Source organism: Lepidochelys kempii, chromosome 19, assembly GCF_965140285.1.
Source record: "Lepidochelys kempii isolate rLepKem1 chromosome 19, rLepKem1.hap1, whole genome shotgun sequence".
Classification (NCBI taxonomy): domain Eukaryota; kingdom Metazoa; phylum Chordata; order Testudines; family Cheloniidae; genus Lepidochelys; species Lepidochelys kempii.
Window position 1 is genome coordinate 19,010,335 of NC_136398.1, and position 22,139 is coordinate 19,032,473.

At 45.7% G+C, this 22,139-nt stretch overlaps 1 protein-coding gene across 2 annotated transcripts in view; it reads right to left on the reverse strand.

The window, feature by feature from the left end:
• Positions 1-8,541: 8,541 nt before the first annotated feature.
• PTAFR (platelet activating factor receptor) overlaps positions 8,542-22,139 on the reverse strand; it is a 34,129-nt gene continuing 20,531 nt past the window's right edge. Inside the window, exons 1-2 of one of the 2 annotated variants that reach the window (XM_073317786.1) lie at positions 21,745-21,837; positions 8,542-13,193 (exon numbers count right to left, since the gene is read on the reverse strand). In XM_073317786.1, coding sequence (XP_073173887.1) covers positions 12,022-13,131 — 1,110 coding nt within the window. In that variant the 5' untranslated portion in view covers positions 13,132-13,193; positions 21,745-21,837 and the 3' untranslated portion in view covers positions 8,542-12,021. Of the gene's footprint in view, positions 13,194-21,744; positions 21,838-22,139 lie in introns of those variants that run through there. The other variant, XM_073317787.1, reaches the window with a different exon arrangement.

Below are 22,139 nucleotides of genomic sequence, written 5' to 3' on the forward strand. Positions count from 1 at the left end.
GTTATATAAATATGGTAGCTAATTTACTTCAAGCTTTACCAATGAGATTATAGAGATGCTGAGGTACAGAGCCATTGCCTCCAGTCACTGTACAGCACGGATTCAATTGTCCAGCAACTGTCCAGTCTAACTGAGCTCAGAAACAGGGTTTTTTTTTCTCAGTTGTGTACATTGCACTATAACTATATCTGTACGTAACAGTGAAATATGGACAGATGGCTAAAGACAGGTAGTGTTAAGAAGAACACACAAAGTCTCAGTGATGAGGCAGGCAGCTGAATGTGGAAGGGGGTACATGGGGAGCTGGTAGATCTCAAAGGGAGTACGCAATAAGAAAAGTTTGGGAACCTCTCCTCTAGAGTCCGGTCCACAGAAAAGGTAGTAATGTTCCTATGGCTCAAATACTTCAGATCTGTGCTAGGAATCTGAAGTTGCTGGGTGGAGGGGTCTTTATGAAAAGGGAAATAAGGACAACCCGGGGAATTACAGACAGTCAGTTTAACTTCTGTACCCAGAAAGATAATGGAGCAAATAAATAAGCAATCTATTTGCAGACACCTAGAAGATAATAAGGTGATAAGTAACAGTCAGCATGGATTTGTCAAGAACAAATTGTGTCAAACCAACCGGATAGCTTTCTTTGACAGGGGGTAACAAGCCTTGTGGATGGGGGGAAGTGGAAAATGTAGTATATCTTGACTTTACTAAGGCTTTTGATACTGTTTCACATGACCTTCTTATAAACAAACTAGGGAAATACAACCTAGATGGAGCTGCTATAAGGTGGATGCATAACTGGTTGCAAAATCATTCCCAGAGAGTAGTTATCAGTGGTTCACAGTCATACGGGAAGGGAATAACGAGTGGGGTCCTGCAGGGATCGGTTCGGGGTCCAGTTCTGTTCAATATCTTCATAAATGATTTAGATAAATGGCAAACTTATAAAGTTTGTGGACATTACCAAGCTGGGAGGGGTTGCAAGTGCTTTGGAGGATAGGATTAAAATTAAAAATGATCTGGACAAACTGGAGAAATGGGCTGAAGTAAATAGGATGAAGTTCAGTAAGGACAAATACAAAGTACTCCACTTAGGAGGGAACAATCACTTGCATACATACAAAATGGGAAATGTCTACCTAGGAAGGAGTACTGCGGAAAGGGATCTGGGGGTCATAGTGGATCACAATCTAAATATGAGTCAACAGTGTAATGCTGTTGCAAAAAAAGCAAACATCATTCTGGGATGTATTAGCAGGAGTATTGTAAGCAAGACACGAGACGTAATTCTTCCGCTCTACTCCGCACTGATTGGATCTCACCTGGAGTATTGTGTCCAGTTCTGGGCACCACATTTCAGGAAAGATGTGGACAAATTGGAGAAAGTCCAGAGAAGAGCAACAAAAATGATTAAAGGTCTGGAAAACATGACCTATGAGGGAAGATTGAAAAATTGGGTTTGTTTAGTCTGGAGAAGAGATGACTGAGAGGGGACATGATAACAGTTTTCAAGTACATAAAAGGTTGTTACAAGGAGGAGGGAGAAAAATTGTTCTTCTTAACCTCTGCGGATAGGACAAGAAGCAATGGGCTTAAATTGCAGTAAGGGCGGTTTAGTTTGGACTTTAGGAAAAACATTCTAACTGTCAGGGTGTTTAAGCACTGGAATAAATTGCCTAGGGAGGTTGTGGAATCTTCATCATTGGGGATTTTTAAGAGCAGGTTGGACAAACTCCTGTCAGGATGGTCTAGATAATACTTAGTCCTGCCTTGAGTGCAGGGGACTGGACTAGATGACCCTTCGAGGTCCCTTCCAGTTCTATGATTCTATGATTGCCTAGGAGATTATTTGGAATTTTTTTGTTTTTTGTTTTTTTAATGATATTCACACAATGAGAACACAGCCTTTAAAATGGTTAAACATAGTCTGTCAGTTATGGTTTTAGAGAGACACCGTGGATGAGATAATATCTTTTATTGAACCAACTTCTACAGTAGAAGCTCAGAGTTACAAACAACTTGTGAATGGGATGAACGGACATTTTTGTAACTCTGAACAAAACTTTCAAAAGTTTAACGTGCAGCAGCAGAAAACAAACTAACACCCCCACCCTCCATTTCTCTGAGATGATCGCTTTACCCCTCCCCCCACCGCGTGGCTGGTATCAGGGAAGATCCCTGCTAGCCAAACGCAAACAGCTCAGCGCCGATGCTCCCACCCCGCCACTGCGTGGCTAACTGCGGGGAGGATTTCTTTTCAGCCACAGGCAAACAGCCCAGTAGGAATGGCCACCTCTGAATGTCCCCTTAATTAAATTCCCCTATTTCAACCAGGTTGCCATGAACCATATCACTCTCCTGAGGATAACACAGAGAGATAAAGAACGGATGTTGCTTGAATGCCAGCAAACACCGAGACCATACGCTGTCAGGCTTTGTCATGCAATGATAGCAGATTACTTGCTACTAGCATGGTGTGGTAAAGTGTCCTACCATGGAGGACGGAATAAGGTTGCTCTCCCCAGAAACCTTCTGCAAAGGCTTTTAGAGTACCTCCAGGAGAGCTTCATGGAGATGTCCCTGGAGGATTTCAGCTCCATCCCCAGATATGTTAACCGAATTTTCCAGTAGCTGTACTGGCCACGAATGCATCACAAGTCCTCGGGGCTACTTAATCATTAAAAAACGCTTGCTTTTATAACATATATTTTAAAAGGTACACTCACCAGAGGTCCCTTCTCCGGCTTCATTGGGTTGGGAGGGTATTTCAGTCAGGGTGATAAAAAGATCCTGGCTGTCAGGGAGAATGGTGTGTTGTGTGCTCTCCTCAAGCTCGTCATGCTCCTCCTCCTCATCTTCCCCATCCGCAAAATCCTCAGGCATGGCGGAGAGTATCCCATCCTCGGAGTCCATGGACAGGAGTGGGGTAGTGGTGGCGGCCCCCCCTAGAATTGCATGCAGCTCAGCGTAGAAGCAGCATGTCTGGGGCTCTGTCCCGGAGCGTCCGTTTGAGTCTTTGGTTTTCTGGTACTCTTTTCTGAGCTTAAATTTCACACAGCACTGTGTTGTGTCCCTGCTATAGCCTCTGTCCCTCATGGCCTTGGAGATTTTTTGAAATGTTTTGGCATTTCGTCTTTTGGAACGTAGTTCTGATAGTATGGATTCCTCTCCCCATACAGTGATCAGATCCAGTACCGCCCATTCGGTCCATGCTGGAGCTGTTTTTTGATTCTGGGACTGCATGGTCACCTGTGCTGATGAGCTCGCCTGTCCAAACAGGAAATGAGATTCAAAAGTTCCCGGGGCTTTTCCTGTACACGTGGCCAGTGAATCCGAGTTCAGAGTGCTGTCCAGAGTGGTAACAATGGTGCACTGTGGGATAGCTCCCAGAGGCCAATACCTTTGAATTGTGTCTACACTAACCCTAATTCAAAATCGCGATGTCAATTTCAGGGCTAATCCCCTCATTGGGGAGGAGTACAGAAATCTGTTTTAAGAGCCCTTTATATCGAAAAAAATGGCTTCGTTTTGTGGACGGGTGCAGGGTTAATTCGATTTAACTACGAATCGTATTAATCGTAATAATTAACTACGAATTATTACCTGCTGCTAAATCCAACATAAACTCGTAGTGTAGACCAGGCCTTGGAGTTATTTGGAGAAGGATTGGATAATACCGGTACATTCCTTGGTAAATTGTGATATGGGGTCTTCTTTGAATTCTTTATAGTAGGTGGTGTCAGAGAGTTGTCAGTTGGCTTTGTTAACGTAGTCGTCACGGTTGAGGACTACAATGGCACCCCCTTTGTCTACTGATTTAATCACTATTTGGTGTTTGCACTTCAGGGACTGTATTGCTGTCCTTTCAGCGGTGAAGAGATTGTGCTGATGTGATGTGATAAGGATTTCGCAGTAATAGAATCATAGAATATCAGGGTTGGAAGGGACCTCAGGAGGTCATCTAGTCCAACCCCCTGCTCGAAGCAGGACCAATCCCCAATTAAATCATCCCAGCCAGGGCTTTGTCAAGCCTGACCTTAAAAACTTCTAAGAAAGGAGATTCTACCACCTCTCTAGGTAACGCATTCCAGTGTTTCACCACCCTCCTAGTGAAAAAGTTTTTCCTAATATCCAACCTAAACCTCCCCCACTGCAACTTGAGACCATTACTCCTTGTCCTGTCATCTTCTACCACTGAGAATAGTCTAGAACCATCCTCTTTGGAACCATCTCTCAGGTAGTTGAAAGCAGCTATCAAATCCCCCCTCATTCTCCTCTTCTGCAGACTAAACAATCCCAGTTCCCTCAGCCTCTCCTCATAAATCATGTGTTCCAGACCCCTAATCATTTTTGTTGCCCTTCGCTGGACTCTCTCCAATTTTTCCACATCCTTCTTGTAGAGTGGGGGCCAAAGCTGGACACAGTACTCCAGATGAGGCCTCACCAATGTCGAATAGAGGGGAATGATCACGTCCCTCGATCTGCTGGCTATGCCCCTACTTATACATCCCAAAATGCCATTGGCCTTCTTGTCAACAAGGGCATACTGTTGACTCATATCCAGCTTCTCGTCCTCTGTAACCCCTAGGTCCTTTTCCGCAGAACTGCTGCCTAGCCATTCGGTCCCTAGTCTGTAGCGGTGCATTGGATTCTTCCATCCTAAGTGCAGGACTCTGCACTTGTCCTTGTTGAACCTCATCAGATTTCTTTTGGCCCAATCGTCCAATTTGTCTAGGTCCCTCCGTATCCTATCCCTACCTGCCACCGTATCTACCACTCCTCCTAGTTTAGTATCATCCACAAATTTGTGGAGAGTGCAATCCACACCATCCTCCAGATCATTTATGAAGATATTGACCAAAACCGGCCCCAGGACTGACCTTGGGGCACTCCACTTGGGACCAGCTGCCATCTAGACATGGAGCCATTGATCACTACCCATTGAGCCCGACAATCTAGCCAACTTTCTCCCCACCTTATAGTGCATTCATCCAGCCCATACTTCTTTAACTTGCTGACAAGAATACTGTGGGAGACCGTGTCGAAAGCTTTGCTAGAGTCAAGAATCAACACGTCCACTGCTTTCCCTTCATCCACAGAACCAGTAATCTCATCACAGAAGGCGATTAGATTAGTCTGGCATGACCTTCCCTTGGTGAATCCATGCTGACTGTTCTTGATCGCTTTCCTCAATTTTTTCCTGAGACAATCAATGTAATTATTAAGATTGTGGTTTCAACCATTGTGGCTGTCCAGTCAGATGATTATTTTTTCTTATGACCGTATATGAGGACGTGGTAACTGTGGGTGGTGTTATCATTCTTGTGCAAGAATTCTTTGAGGCGGAGTTTGTGGAAGAATTCTTCTAATTCTCCACATTAGTGTGGTATCAGGTATGATGCTGTATGGAATATGCGGGTCACTTTACAAGAGTGTTGATACCAATATTGGTAAAATAGCATATCTGGTCAGATTCCTTGCAATGTAAGGTATAGGTATCTGAAAATGTTATGATTTGAAGAGTATGATAATCTTGTTTATATGTTTGTATCACGTTTATATTACAGATATATTGCTGAACTTGTGCTGTGTTTCTGGCTGACACCTCCTGACAAAATGGCATCAGCACTAAGCCTGCCTGATGGCCCATTAAGGGACATCAACTGTACAATGAACTGATTGAAAGGGCCAGCGACTACATCTTATGACTTAGCAAGGCATCCCTAAGGCCTTTCAATGCCATGTCCTATGAGTTTGTGTTTGGAACAAAGGAAGTACCAGCCACATGTCAAAAGGACTATGAAGTGCAGCTGCATCATCTCCATTTTCTCTTTATTCCTGCTTCTTACCCATGAAGGAACTTTGCTACAAGCTGAAGCTCTGAACAAAGGACTGAATGACCCATCCAAGCTGTGGATATATTTCAGAGGGACTTTCAAGCCAGCAAACTGACCATTACCGCTAAAAACCTGATACTTGGACTTTGAATCTTTGTATGTATGTGACCACTTTACCATTTAACAACGGTCTTCTTGTTCTTTCTTTTTGCTTTATAATAAACCTTTCATTTTAGATGCTAAAGGATTCGCTGGCAATGTGGTATTTTGGGTAAGATCCAACCTAATACTGACCTGGCAATGTGGGGCTTTGGGGTCAGAAGAACATTTTGTATAGCGAGCAGAGTTTTAAAATAACTTCTCACTGTACTGGACCTAGATGCTGACTGGGAGCCAGAGAACTGGAATGCACTAAGGGGGCTGTGTGATTCCTTTTCTGTTGCTTCTTGATAACCAGTGTAGGGATCAGAAGCACAGTTTGTGACTGGTTGGGGAGTTTAACTTCAGTGTTACTCACAAGACTGGTGGGTATCTGCTCTTCCTTTTGCAGCCTGCCCTGACTTTGGCATTTCTAGTAAGGGTTGCCCCAGGCACACTGGGTCACATCGGGTTTTGTGGTGTAGCAGAAGTTCAGTCCTTTGGGGAGTACAAATAATTCAGCTCCAATTACCAGTAGTTATGACATTCCCCAGGGTATAAGCTGGACTGTTGGACAGCTGTGTCTCCTCAACTCTCCAACTGGGGTGCCTTTTACAGTGCTTCGCTGTGAGAACCACTCCTAGTCTGTATACACACAGCCTCTAGTATGCAAAATCACTCCCAGCTGAATTATGAGTGCTTTTAGCCATCCACTCCTGAATTATATTGCAGTGACACCAGCAAATTTCCAGTTCCAGATATGCCCTGCCCAGCTCTTGCCTTCTGTGCAGTGCAAGCTCATAGAAAGTCTGTCACTTCGTTATAAAAAATCATATGCACAAACCCTGTGATCTTAAACAGAGGTTCCAGACGCTTCAATCCAAACACACCCTGGTTTAGATTAAAAAAAATAAAAGGAGTTTACTAATTACAGAAAGATCGCTTTTAAGTGATTAGAAGTAATGAGGCATAAAAGTCAGAATTGGTTACAAAGAAATAAAAGGTAAAAAATATCTAAACTAACAAGCTGAGTGAACTTAAAGCAAAAAGGTTTTTCTCACCACATCACCACAGCAGCCTGGCTGGATTTTGTCCATGTGGTGGGTCCTGGTACTACACGTAACAACACAGGTGTTCCACATTTTGGTCTTTAGTCACACCTTATCTTCCACTGCATGCATCCCATGCAGTGAGCTGCAGCTCAGGAAAGCTTCTGCTCAAATAAATGGGTTAGTCTCTAAGGTGCCACAAGTCCTCCTTTTCTTTTTGCGGATACAGACTAACACGGCTGCTACTCTGAAACCTGACCTTTTGAATGATTGTGTCACCCTGGCAGGTTTGAAGGTTGAGAGGTATACTTAGTAAACCAGTGTTTGCTTTATTTTTAAAACCCAGTTTTGTACTACTAATAGTAATTTTTACTAACATTTACGGCCATCAGTGTAATTATCGATTGCTTACCAAAAGACTCTGTTGAAAGAAAGTGAAGCAAAATCAAGCACTCAGAAATTAGGAAATGCCAGAATTACTGTTGCCCTGGCAACCCTAATTCACCTGCCCAATGCATATCCATGTGATAGTCTTTAAATACATAATCACATTTTATTTTTCTCCAGGACCCCTGCCTCATTCTGTGCCGAGACTGGATGATGCTCAGGGAATGGTTACTTAGGTCTTTTTCCTTAACTTAATTCAGTGTGTGGTCTCTGGCCTTATTCACTGCACTCCACCCAAACCTTGCACTGAATACAGAATGGGCTTTTTTATAGATGATATCTCATGGTAGTGAGTTCCACAAGCTAATTGTGCAGTGTGAACAAATATTTCCTTTGATCAGTTTTAAATGTGCCCTTGTTCTTGATATCAGGGAGGAAACAATCTAGTTACTCATTGCTGATTTGGGGTTTTTCCCCTAAGCAGCTTGCAGTATCCTAACACTAAAAGAAGTGTGGTCCATTCCTACAATTAACTTCCTGTGAGTAAATCCCACTGTAAAACAAGGATAATAATACTTCCTAACACAGAGGAGTGCTGTGAGACTTAACGCATTGTTTGGAAAGTGCTTTGGGATTCCCACATGGAATGACTGGTAGTTTGAGTATCACAGTTACTGACTTTGCTGAGGTCATACAGTCACCTTTAACAGAAATGGGCCCAAACTTGAAAACCAGAGTTTTGGTTCAGGTTAATCTTTAAAACTCTTTGCCAGTAAAGAGGAGGGGAACTTGAATTGTCCCTGATGTTAAGTCTCAACCTGTTGCCTGGGAATGGCTAGCGATACAGGAATTTGGGCACAATGTAATGGATCATGTGATGAAGATGTGTGGATGAACATACTCTTTAATTCCATCCTCCATATCCTTGCAAGCAGCCCAAAGAATAAATGCAAGATAAACTTTGCCAATCTGGCACATCTTTTTGACTACATGTAGAATTCCTTGGCATTGGGAAACCAGCACCTCCCTAGCTAAATGCAACTGGAGAAAGGACAAGCACATCCAAACCAAAATTCCTCTAGTAAAAAACTGTCACTCAGCTGAGAAATGAAAACCAGGTTGAATGAGTGTGAAAGTGGTTTATTGAGAATGCTACTTGTTTAATAATTATAACATGTTCAGTGCAATACGAGACAACTAAAAAGAGAGTCCTGGCCCCTAGTATTTTATAATCTGGCCCTCAAGCTGATACTCTTAACACTGATTTGTACATTATCTCTCATATAATCCCATTGGTTTCAGTAGGACTACTCAATGTGAATGGGGTATGGCAGTCGGCCCTGAGAGAGAATATTTATGCTCATGGAATACAGCTACCATCAATCCTCTCAGCAGGCAAGATGGTGATTCGGTCTTGACTTCACCTACCAGAAATCACAATGTAAAATTTAATCTGAAAAAAAAAAAAAATTGAAATGCTCTTCACCATACTGATTCTTCGTATGACTGTTAGTCACTTTATGGGTCTCCACAACCATTTGTCCTCTGTACTGTCCACTACCTTCACTTCATTATTGTAATGGATGGAACCACCTTTTCTTCTCTCTGTTTTGTTCTGTTACAGAAAGTTTCTGAAAATAATTGGTTTTTGGCCATTTAAATCATTTCAGTCTGACTGTTCAAGCCCATCATATTTCATGCCCACCTTTCTAAGCAAAGTCCAAAGCTCTTCCCTTTCCCAGTCTTTTGGAAAGTGCTCCTTGTTATTGGCCTATTACTGGCTACTGGCTCAAGCCAATGTTTCAGAAGTTCGTTTCCGACTGAAACCTCATTTCTTTCCCTTTTTTCTTAACTGGGTTAGATTGTGTTTTATTCTTCTCTTTCATCGTCCCGGCTGGCCTACTTGCTGTGGTTTAAAAAAAGAAAAATCGCTGCCAGTGAACACATGGCAACCTGGCTTTGGAGGGCTGTAGACCTTAGTTGTACTTTCCTCTGCACCAGAGGAAATAAATGAAGGTTAAATTCAATATCAGTTGCCTTTGAATTCTACCCCAACTTCTATTCATTATTATAGAAATATTCCTCTGGAGTTTTCTCACCTTCTGTTGCAACGTGGGCATTGGTTTAAATTAGAATAAATGGTGGATTTTCTGTCTTTAAATCATTGTTTGAGGACTTCAGTAACTCAGCCAGAGGTTATGGATCTATTGCAAGAGTGAGTAGGTGAGGTTCTGTGGCCTGCAATTGTGCAGGAGATCAGACTGGATGATCATGATTGTCCATTCTGGTCTTTATGTCTGAGTCCTCATCCCCTGATTCTGTTCATCATTACAGATGTTATGCTTAAAAATATGTAACTTGATTCACCACAAGCATCCAGCTTGGCTTGATTTATGAATTTCTACCCTTTGGGCTGAGTGAGAACGTCACTTTTTTCTCCCCCATTTCTCTTCACTTCCCCTTTCAGCCCCCCATTTATTGGTGAATGTAGAAAAAAATATCAGAGGATTGAGCACAAGGGGGAAAAGTTTTAAATTTATTTAAGACTCTTCTGGAGGATCCATTTTGCTAAGTCAGGTCAGGTCATCCTTGTCCTGCATGCAGTTTAACAATTTCCCATTAGTATAATCCTGTTCCTCCTCTAAAATTTAAACGATCATCCCAGAAGCAGAAGTGAAAAATCTCAGCAATATTTTTAAACAGATATATTTTAAGTGATTTGGTTAAGTTTAAAAAAAAAAAATCCAGTTGGAGTGCATTGTCTGTCCTGTGCAAATATCTTTGTCTTTGCCCTTTGATAATAAATGCAAACATCTAACATCAACATGGTTTGCTCTAATAACCAAGTGGATGCCATATCTGCACTAGAAGAAGCCCCTGCGTAGTCTTTGTGGGCAGCCCTCAGCAGAGACCATTGCAGTAGTCTAGCCTACAGGAGGCAAAGGCACATGCAGTTCTGATTGGGTTCTTATCCATGTCCTGCACTGTAGCATCTGAATGCATAGGTGACCATTGTGAGGTCCACAGTAGAAAGGAAAAGTGAACTTTTTGCCCACTCACAGATATCAAAGTTTCAGTGGTCCACCAGTGATGTCTGGGGATTGAAGAGTTGGGAATCCTCTCAGTGAAATATGGGCATAATATAATACCATTGTTGGTCGGATGATTGGAGAGGTTTGAAGTTTGCCACACAAACAATCCTAGCAGTTCTCTGGCTGGAATCACCAGGCTGCTGCTAACTGGTATAAATAACCTTTTCCAATGTTGACAAATAAACATTTGTTTATTTGTCAACATTTGCTCAAATAAATTGGTTAGTCTCTAAGGTGCCACAAGTACTCCTTTTCTTTTTGCGAATACAGACTAACACGGCTGTTCCTCTGAAACCTGAATGTTGACATGGTAGATGAGTTTTTCCAATCACTAGCTGGGAAATTTTTCTAGAAGAGTTTAGGAACCAAAAACTCATGTAAGTAAGTTCCCCACCCTGTTCCACTTCCTGTGCTTGAAGGAAGTTTAATATTGAGCAACTCAGGGTTAGACAAGGAGCCTTAAGTGTCTTCTGATCCGTAATCAAGCCTAGCACCCTCAGGATAACCAGCTTTCTGTGGGCCCATATTGTCTGCAGCCAGCACTGTTTAGAGCAGGGTCCCTTTCACCCTGGACTGAATGCCTGAGCTTAAAACCCTTGATATTTTTGCACTGGACTTAACATGACAGTAGCAGTTGAGTGGCTTGGAGGTTGCCCTGGGGTGTGGCCACAACCTGTTAGTTTTTTAATGATAAAATATTAGAAAACAGTCTTCAAATAAGCAACCAGCTACATTTCTTTGTTTCCAGCAGTACAAGTACAAGCAGGGATAATAGCCACTCCCTCTTAAAAATCCCCATCTATAATAAATAAAAGCAATGAGAATGAAGCATTAAAAACCCATTCATTTGCTATCTTAACTCCTATGCTGGCAATCACCTTCTGTCACTTGGAGCTTTCAGTTTATATTTGGTCTCTTTCTGAAAGATATGTGCTAGCTCAACCAGAAGTTATTGGCCTGGGTCCAGGAATAGGTGACATTCTCTAGCTGGTGATGTGCAGGAGGTCAGGCTAGATAATGGTCCCTGGTGACCTTAAAAATCTATACATACAGATCCCAGAGATTGGGAGATCTATGGCAGAGATTTCCAGCACATCACCAATACCCATCAACTTTCACAGACCACCCCCTTATCCCCAGGCTGGTTACTTGGATCAGATCCCATAGAATCTCTGTCATTCATAAGGGTGAGCTCTCTGCATGGCAATCCCTTGCCCTCCCATGTTAAAGTGCTGACAGATCACATAAGGAGATAGGAGGAGTGGGAAGGGCACAAGGTCAACAGAAAAGAAAACCAACTGAGCTGTGATTAGTGTCCCATGAAGCATCAGTATGTGGCAGAAGTTGCTCCTTTGCAGCCCCTGCAGGGTCCCTATTCCTCTGGTTGCATTTGTGGGTATGGGGATTGAATGCTCATATTTCCTCTTCCTGATGGAAATGCAGAGATCTGGCCCACTGATGTGTCCCTCTCGGGCCTGGCTTAGTGAGAGGAAGCTGATGACACAAGTGGCCCAGCCCTGCTCAGTAGGAGACAGGGCTGTATTCGTTTCTCATGGGGTTGGTGGGGAGGTCATTGATGGGCACCATGCCCTCAGTCACTGTTTCAGTGGTTGGCCTGGAACACTTGCGACTCCCTTTCATGTTTTTAAGATTCTCTGAAAGGTGCTTCCTGAACTTCTTGGTTAGGAAGCAGTAGATGACAGGGTCCAGCATGCAGTTGGTGCTCAAGAGGCATAGAGTAACCTGATGGGCATCGTTGATCTGCCGGCGCAACAGACAGTTTTCTTTCTGCCACCACTCTAGGACTGTTAGGGTCCAGGGGAGGTCAATGAAATGGTGAGGTACAAAGCATATGATGAATACAGCCAGGACAGTACACACCATCCTGAGTGCCCTCTGCTTGACATGGGTGCTCTTCTGCAGCTGTACTGGCTTGGTCAGCAGTGTCCTGATAATGAACAAGTTACACACCAGTATAAACAGGAAAATTAAGACAAAAATGACAAATATGACAACATGGGTGGCGAGGATGTGCACAGTGTTGCCAGAGGTGTCATAGCGCTCAAAACACCGCATGACGGTGCCTTGGTTAATCTTCTCCTCATTAGTGCCATCGCCAATGAGGTAGTACAAAGCACTGCTCACTATCACCACCCAAATAGCTGCGGAGAGGAAGATACCCCTTCTCCGGGTGGGGAACTGAGCGGCTGTGATGGGCTTGGTCACTGCCTGGAATCGGTTGTATGTAATGACTGTCAAGAAGGCTATGGAGCAGTAGGTGTTAACGAAGAACAAGTAGCCGGCGACGTTACACAGGAATGTAGGCATAATCCAGTCTCCTTGGTGGTGATAGTAAACAATCCACAGGGGCAGCGTGATCAGGAACAGCAGGTCAGCCACTATCAGGTTCACCATGAATATCTTGATTTCGTTTAGTTTCCTCCAAGCATAAACCTGGCAGAAAATCCACAGCACATAGCAATTGGCAATGAAGCCCAGAATGAAGATGAAGCTGTACAAGATGGTGAAAAGGGGGTATCTGAACTCAGAGTCCACCCTGCATGAGGTGTTAGTGGGCAGGGTGGAGACACTCAGAGGTGAAAGAGTGCTATCTCCCCACTTCGTGGACATTGTGTCACTGACCCGACTCTTCCAAGGCAGAAAATTTTCTGTCCACTTCTTTTCTTCTTATTCTAAGAACACAAAACATATGAACTAGGATTACAGGGTGTAGGGTCACTGCCAAGCCCCAAAGCCACCTGTCTGTTCTCAAAAAAGGAAAGGAGGACTTGTGGCACCTTAGAGACTAAAAAAATTTATTTGAGCATAAGCTTTCGTGAGCAACAGCTCACTTCATCAAATGCATCCGATGAAGTGAGCTGTAGCTCACGAAAGCTCATGCTCAGATAAATTTGTTAGTCTCTAAGGTACCACAAGTCCTCCTTTTCTTTTTGTGGATACAGACTAACAGGGCCGCTACTCTGAAACTTATCTGTTCTCAGTTCATATCCCCTCTGACTGCATAGCCCGCATTCCTCTGTGCCCACTCACCCCTCTGAGCGCTCCTCTCACTCTCCAACCTCCGACACCCACCCTGCTGTCTGCCCCCCACCCACTCTGCTCCTTCCTCTTCTCAGTATTACTCCAGTTTCATACCCACCTACATCCTATGCCCGCTTGCTCTGTGGTCCAGCCTCCCTTACTTCTCTAGTTCCACAGCCAGCTACTCCCCACCCATTCTACCACTTTCCCTACCCTGCCTCTCCAGGGATTTGAAGGAGCCAACTGTAAAGTATGGGACAGAGCTCATCCTGAAATTGTTTTACTCGCGATACAAAGTCTGTGTTGGTATCACAGGGCCTGAGCATTTCCATGGTTATAACTGGAAAGCTGATGTGCTTCCTAATGTCTACTTCTTGGACACTGGTCATATCACAGGGCATTAGGCACCACATAAGCCATGTTCTTTAAAATACAGAATGGCCAGTCACCCTACAAGCTCATATCTGCCTACGCCGCCTGCCCCTCCAATCTCAGCCTCTTTCCCGGAGTTGTGTGGTGGGGAAGTTGCTCTTTAATTGCTGCTGGCCCGTCTGACTTGCACTGAACATAAGAACGGCCCTATCAGGTCAGGCCGAAGGTCCAGCTAGCCCCGTGTCCTGCCTCCCAACAGTGGCCAGAGCCAGGTGCCGCAGAGGGAATGAACAGAGCAGGGAATCAAGTGATCCATCCCCTGTTGCTCATTCCCAGCTTCTGGCAAACAGAGGCTAGGGACACCATTCCTGCCCATCCTGGCTAATAGCCATTGATGGACCTATCCTCCATGAATTTATCTAGTTCTTTCTTTGAACCCTGTTATGGTCTTGGCCTTCACAACATCCCCTGACAAAGAGTTCCAAAGGTTAATTGTGCCTCACTGTCCCTTCTCACATAGGTTACTGCCTCTCTTTTCTCCTTTACTGTTGACCAAGCAACAACCTATTGCCACATAAACACAGAGAAACCAGAATCATTAGTTAACCCCATAGAGTATATGGGGCAGCAGGCCCAGTGAGCTCTGTTAGCTCCACCTCTAAGAGCTCACCCATTTCTTTGAGGGCGGGATGTGTTTGTATAGGGATAGATGCTGAGTTTCTTGTAACATGACTTTACTGTATAAATATATCCCCCATGCTGTGAGCTACAATGCCTGCTGAAGCAACCAATGCATAATCAAAGCCCCTGGTGGTGGTGCCCAGCCCTTCCCCTCCCTTTGGTCCCCCCAGGGTGCAGTGTGGTGTGCATGCATGCCCCATGAAATAGATCCATTCCATTGGAGGTTTACAAACAAGCAGCCCTTGGCAGTGGGTGTGTTCAGAGACTTTCTACAGCAGCACTTGGAGTTTGGGCACAGTCACACTCTGGAAAGGCCCCATGGAGTCTCTGCTGACTTATCAGTGGAAGAGAACATACAGGAAACTAATCCGCCCCTAACACCCTGCCAGGAGTTGAGTAGAAAACACAAACACATGCCCCTGTTTTCCTCACTAGGTCACCTTGCGCATAGAGCACCTCTTGAGAGCAACTTGCCTGTCTTCGAGAGAAGAGCCCTGGCCAGGGAGCAGGAGTGCCCCAAAAGGGAAAGAGGTAATTCTTAGTCGTGCAAGTTGAGGAAGAGAGTCTGTAGGCTGGGAGACTGGGACCTGCTGAGGGAACGGCAGAGAGAAGCTCTTGCTCAGTCAGGCTGCTCACTCAGCAGCATCACTGAAGCAGCCCGTATATTGACTGCTGTGAGAAGATACTGCCCTGGCTGCATCACCCCCAGCAGCACAGAGGGGAGTGTTGCTAAGAGAGAGCTAGAGGTTTGCTCCAAATTCACCGGTTGCTACCTGTGGGGTCCATCAGCTTTGACAGCCAGCACAGTGTTCCTGCCCTGGCATGTGCAGAGGGCTCTGGATTGAGGTGATGCTGTTCAATGGTGGTTAACCTCTGAGCCTGGTCCTCCCCACCCTGTTCAGTAAAGAAGTCTTTTTGTGGCTTTGTTCCAATCCAACCTGTCTGCTGTACCTGGAGATTCACTCATGTGGCTGCTACACTATATTTAGTAGCCTGGAGATGTCCAGACAGAGCCTCCATGTGCTAATTTAGATCAGATCCAGGAATCATTCCAAGCAAGGCCACCTCCTGGCCGGCCTTCCTTCCTCAGTGCAGTGGGGTAGGAGTCACTATTCAAGCAAGGGGCAAGAGTCGTCGTCTGGAATTTGCACTTTGGGGAAATACAATCAAATTTCTGCACCAACCAGGGGCTTTGAAGGTGCTTCTCTCTGTCCGTCCATCCATCCATCCAACCTGGGATTGGATTGTGGAGACTGAATTGTACTCTCTCCTGGAATGGTGACAGGTTTCAGAATGGTAGCTGTGTTAGGCTGTATCAGCAAAAGGAACAAGGAGTTATGCCCAAATAAAATTTGTTAGTCTCTAAAGTGCCACAAGTACTCTTCATTCTCTTTCGTGGAAGTTGTTAGGAGATAGATATTCAGGCCTGTCTGTAAAGGCCTATACTCTAAGAATTTAGGTGTATTCTTATCACTTGGCTAGTTCTAGAGGTATAAAAGAAAGAATCAAAATCACTGTCTGCCACTGTAAGGGCCTTCTCTCACTGTGACAGTCTGAGGCCCTGTGCTTAGGTTAAGGCCTTTGGCTAAGCAGCAGAGGCAGCCATAAGCTGGGAAGCGACCGGTCACATCCTCACATTCCAAACTAGTCACATTGAAATAAGGTGCTATGGGGCTGTTAGGAATACAATCCTGTCCAGATAATGCCTATCGCCTCCAGAGAAAGGGAAGTGCCTCGAAGATGTAAAAGGAAACTTAGTTTAGTAGCATCCTGTCTGGCAAGTTTCAGGGTAACAGCCGTGTTAGTCTGTATTCGCAAAAAGAAAAGGAGTACTTGTGGCACCTTAGAGACTAACCAATTTATTTGAGCATGAGCTTTCGTGAGCTACAGCTCACTTCATCGGATGCATACCGTGGAAACTGCAGCAAGGACTCACTTATCAATAGCTGGGATGTGAAATCCTCACTTCTGTGTTGTTTTGTCATTATAGTTCCCACTTTGCTATTGTTTGTCTGTATAATCTTGGTCTGGTTCCGTGATTGTTCCTGTCTGCTGTATAATTAATTTTGCTGGGTGTAAACTAATTAAGGTGGTGGGATATAATTGATTACATAATCATGTTACAATATGTTAGGAATGGTTAGTTAAATTTCAGGAAAATGATTGGTTAAGGTACAGCTAAGCAGAACTCAAGTTTTACTATATAGTCTGCAGTCAATCAGAAAGTGGGTGGGTATGTGGGGGGATAGGAACAGGGAATGGGGGTGGGGAAATTGGAATCCTGTTTGGCTAAGGGCAGGAATAGGAACAGGGACACAGGTAAGGCTCTGTGGTGTCAGAGCTGGGAAGGGGGACACTAAGGAAGGAAACTGGAATCATGCTTGCTGGAAGTTCACCCCAATAAACTATCAAATTGTTTGCACCTTTGGACTTTGGGTATTGTTGCTCTCTGTTCATGTGAGAAGGACCAGGGAAGTAAGTGGGTGAAGGAATAAGCCCCCTAACAGAAGTGACCCCTCTAGGTCAGTGTGTGCATGAAGCTACCCATGCTGTGCCTGAGAGAGGGGACTTTAGGCTCCTGGCTGTCAAACCAGCAACATCTTCCCAATTAACAGTGAATGGAGGCTGATGCTGAATGTACAACAAACCCTTTGTATTAATTATACACAGTGCCAGGGAAGCCAGCTTTATGCACTGAAGTACAGAATATATAGCAGAGGACAGCCAACAAAGGAATTCAGTTACCAAGTTGCTAGAGGCTTCCTGCTCCTAGTGCGTCACACTTGCCCTAACAGAAAGGATTTCTCTGCCTATTTAATGCAATAACCATGTTGCCGGCACCCAGTGCCGAGAGGCTGAACAACAGCTTGAGTTGGTTCGTTACCCGGTGTGCTACACCCAATAATCACAAAGGGGTAGAGAAGCAGAAAAGTTTATTTGCCGCTGCAAAAAGGTACAGGGAGAATAAAATCTCAAATCCTGCACCCAGAGCAGGAAGTTATACAGGCTTTTATACATCCTTTTTCCCAGCATACTTATCCAATAGCAAGCTGCCCCAAGTATCCATATAGCCAGCCAATCCAGTTCCCAGCTAGTTCCCTGATTCTCTGTATCATTTGTTAAACTATACATAAAGCTGCTTTATTCAGCATTGTTCTTCCATATCTCCCCTGTTTGGCCTTGCTTAGTTTCAGGCAGTCTGACTCTGCAACAATATGTTGCAGATTCTCAGCATAACTGCTGGGTGTGCCTCCAGGTGGGCCCCCCCCCCCCCAAGGACACTTGGCCCCAGTACGCAGAGCTGCTGCGAGTGCCTCCAGGCGGGAGGGAGGGCCAAAGACACCTGGACCTAGTGCGAGGGGGCTTCATCGACACTCGTGGTCTTCCAGCCCCTTGGGTTACCTAGTGGCCATGCCCCAGTGTCCCCAACAACCATGTTCCCGTCTCCCCCCACATCCTGTAGGTCTAGCCCAGGGAGTGAGCATTGCAGCCCAGTGAGTGCCGCACATTCAGGATATCCTGGCACACCAAGTGTGCATCCCAGCACAAATGGAAAGATCCTCGGTTGCAACCAAGGCATTTAGTTCACCTTAGGAAGTCAGGTTAAGAAAGTAGCTTTAAATTATCTTTGTGTTCCCCTTATCCAGGAGCCATCCTGGTCCCAGTCCCAACTTGAGCCTGAAGGCTGCTCTAAGTTAGAACAGCTGCCACTATCTCCAATATTGCCCAGCAGTCAGGGATCCAGTTGGGCAAGAGGGAACCCTGGGGATACACCCTTTGCCAGGAGGGGTTTGTGCCATTGTAACCTTTGCACCAGCATGACACAGAGCTGTCATAGGGCACTGGACGGTCTGGCCACATCAGGCTGGGTCCCAGATTGACCAGGTGTATCCAGCTCATCACATGCCTGTCTCCACTCAGTAGGATCTAGACTTGGATTGGGCACCAGGGTGGGAGTGGAAACTGGGGTTCCATTCCCAGCTCTGCCCTGACTCACTGTGTGATGCAGGAAAAGTCACTGCATCTCTGTCTGTTAGTTTCCCCATCCATAAAGCATGGAGAGTGCTACACATACTTGTGTCCTGGGGAAATAAGCCTCACGTATTCCAGCCCCAGGAGTACCTGCCTGATGGAACTTGTCCAGCACTCCCATCCCAACGATAGCTGGGCCAGGGGATCTCAGCCTGGGTGTGTGTCCTGGCTCAGTGAAGAGGTGTCCCAGCACAATGTGTCCAGTGCATCCCAGCTGCATACTCATTGCTCAGCACAACGTGTTCTGCAGGTCCTGGTACAATGTGCTGAAAGTGACCCAGCTGAGGTACACATCGTCCACTCAGTCCCTCTGGCCTGCTGAGCAGAGCTGGGAAGGGGTGACAGTACCCAGAGGTCAGACTTGTCTGTCTGCACCCATGGCAGAGGATGGTGTTAGGAGCACTCTTCTGCTGAGGGCCTGATGTTAGAATGAGATGTAACATGAAGCACTAATTGCTTCTGATCATTAAAGATCCCATGGTACTTTTCAATCGGGGTCTGAATTCCAGTGTTGTGGTGAAGCTGAGAAATTGCCAGCCAGAACAGCAGGGGTTAAGGAGAGCCCTTGGGCCCAGCTAGCCCTGCCCTGCTATTCCTGCAGACAGTGCCAGGCCTGGAGAGGGGAGGAAAGGACAGAGCCTGGCCCAGTTCAGGGCTGACTGGCGGAAAGGCAGGAGCTAGCTGCCTTCCTACCCATAGGCACCGACTCCGTAGGCGTTCAGCCCTGGAGCTCGCACGGGGAAAAATCATCAGCTGCTTATCACTGGCTGACAGCCTGCTCCCCCTTCCCTCCCAGTGCCTCGCAGCCAGGTGCTCAGTTGTTCCATGGCATACAGGAGGCACGGTGGGAGGGGGACAAGTGGGGGGAGGGTGTGCTTGGGGCACCTCTGTCCCTAGGAGGAGGGGAAGAAGTGCTAGCCTACTAGCCAAGGCTGCCACCTGGGGACATGGTCTTCCCAGCCAAGGGGACCTACGTACCCAGCACCCCAAGAAACTGAGGGAACGGCCCCACAGATGTTGTGGGGCTTGCCCTAACCACCTTGTGGCTGGCCCCCCAAGGAGTTGCCCAGGACCCAAGAGAGGTCAGCAAGCTGCCAAGCAAACTGGACTAGGGGGCCACACCCCAGTCTGGTAGGACATGCCAAGGTCAGTATGTTTTGATGCCCTGCTTGGGGCCACCCTTCCCTCCCTCTGTCCGTCCATCTCCCCATCCCTCAGTTCAGAGCTTGACTTGCACAGGGCTCTGGGCTGGGCCCTGGTGGAGAGGGAGGGCTTGGGTCCCCCTTACCCCACTGGCTTTAAAGACTCAGGCTCCTAAACCAAGTAGGAGGCTGAGAGCTCTGACCACTAGGCTACCCAACTCTCCAAGCCACCTGTTACAGATGTCTTGGCTAGATTCCAACCTGGGTACTCTGTTCTGTTTACCAAGAACTCCCCCAGCAGCTTTAGTGGGGTACATTGTTCTCTCTGCTTCTTCTTGTAAACTCTTAAGTAATGCTGATGCTAAGGGCTCAGGTCAGAGGTGACTGCATTTCAGCAATAGATTAAGTGATTCCTGTGGATGTGGTTTATAAAATGCTCTGGGATCCAGTGGGATGAAAGGTGCTCTGGCAGGCTCCCCCTGCCCATCGGCTACAGATTGATAGAGCCAGAAGAGTTCCCAGAAGTCACCTATTACAGGAAAGGCCTAACAAAAAAAAAAAAAAAAAAAAACACAGAACACCACTAGCCATCACCTTCAGCCCCCAACTAAAACCTCTCCAATGCATCATCAAGAATCTACAACCTATCCTGAAGGACGACCCATCACTCACAAATCTTGGGAGACAGGCCAGTACTTGTATACAGACAGCCCCCCCAAGCTGAAGCGAATACTCGCCAGCAACCACATACCACACAACAGAACCACTAACCCAGGAACCTATCCTTGCAACAAAGCCTGTTGTGAACTGTGCCCACATATCTATTCAGGGGACACCATCACAGGGCCTAATAACATCAGTCACACTATCAAAGGCTCGTTCACCTGCACATCCACCAATGTGGTATATACCATCATTTGCCAGCAATGCCCCTCTGCCATGTACATTGGGCAAACTGGACAGTCTCTACGTAAAAGACTAAACGGACACAAATCAGATGTCAAGAATGATAACGTTCTCCGACTGGTTTTTGAATACTTCAATCTCTCTGGTCACTCTATTTCTGATCTCAAAGTGACTATCCTTCAACAAAAAAAACTTCGAAAACAGACTCCAACGAGAGACTGCTGAATTGGAATTAATTTGCAAATTGGATACAATTAGCTTAGGCTTGAATAGAGACTGGGAATGGTTGCGTCTTTATAAAAAGAAATCTATTTTCCCCTTGTTTATTCCTCTCCCCCCCCCCCCGCCCACTGTTCCTCAGACATTCTTGTTAAACCCTGGATTTGTGCTGGAAGTGGCCCACCTTGGTTATCATACACATTGTAAGGAGAGTGATCACTTTAGATAAGCTATTACCAGCAGGAGAGTAGGGTGGGGGAAGAGAAAACCTTCTGTAGTGATAACACCCATTTTTTCATGGTTTGTGTATAAAAACCATCTTCTGTATTTTCCACAGTATGCATCCGATGAAGTGAGCTGTAGCTCACGAAAGCTTATGCTCAAATAAATTGGTTAGTCTCCAAGGTGCCACAAGTACTCCTTTTCAATATGGGAAGGGTCACCACTTCATCAGTATGTTATACTCTGAAATCAGAAAGTCCATGGCCAAAGCCAGGAATGAAGGCAATACACACTGTCTCCAAGATAAAGATACTTCATGTTCATCCAGCGAGCTCCAATCACTTGAAAAACAAGGGTGAGCATCATTAGTTCCATTTTATACTAGGGGAACTTAGAGACAGCAGGGAAGTCGCTTGCCCAATATCAGCCAGTGAGGCTGTGGCAAAGCTAGGAACAGAGCCCCGGTCCCTTGATTCCCAGTCCACTGGGCCATGTTGTCCCAATACATGACAGACAACAGCATCGCAGCTTGGCACAGCAATCCAACGCAGATAAACCATTCTAAGACATTCAGGATAGAATGTGAATTCCATATGACTAGCACTAGTGGAAGCTAGTCCCTGCTTACCAGAGTCACATGGATGCAGAGTGATCTCTCCAATGCCAGCCTTCGAAGAGCAGCGGCGTATTCAGCTTGCTGGGTCTGCTTCCAGGTCCTGTCCCTCCCAGCTTGTGGCTACAGCCTTCCCTCCACCCACAGTTCTATTGATCAGAATTGCAGAACTGAAAGGATTGCAAAAGCTTCCTGCCAAGTCATTAGAGAAGAGGAAATGTCATGTGATAGCAGGGTGAAGGAAAAGAGAAATAAACTAAGACATGGGGGGAAAACCAAATTGACAGCAAAGACTGGGTGTCCCTGAAAAGCCATTAGCAGTAGCATTTCAAAGGAACTCTACTTCTAATGGCTGTGTTCCTGAAAGAGATAGAGACAGGGACATCACAATTAGCCTTTGGAGGCCAAGG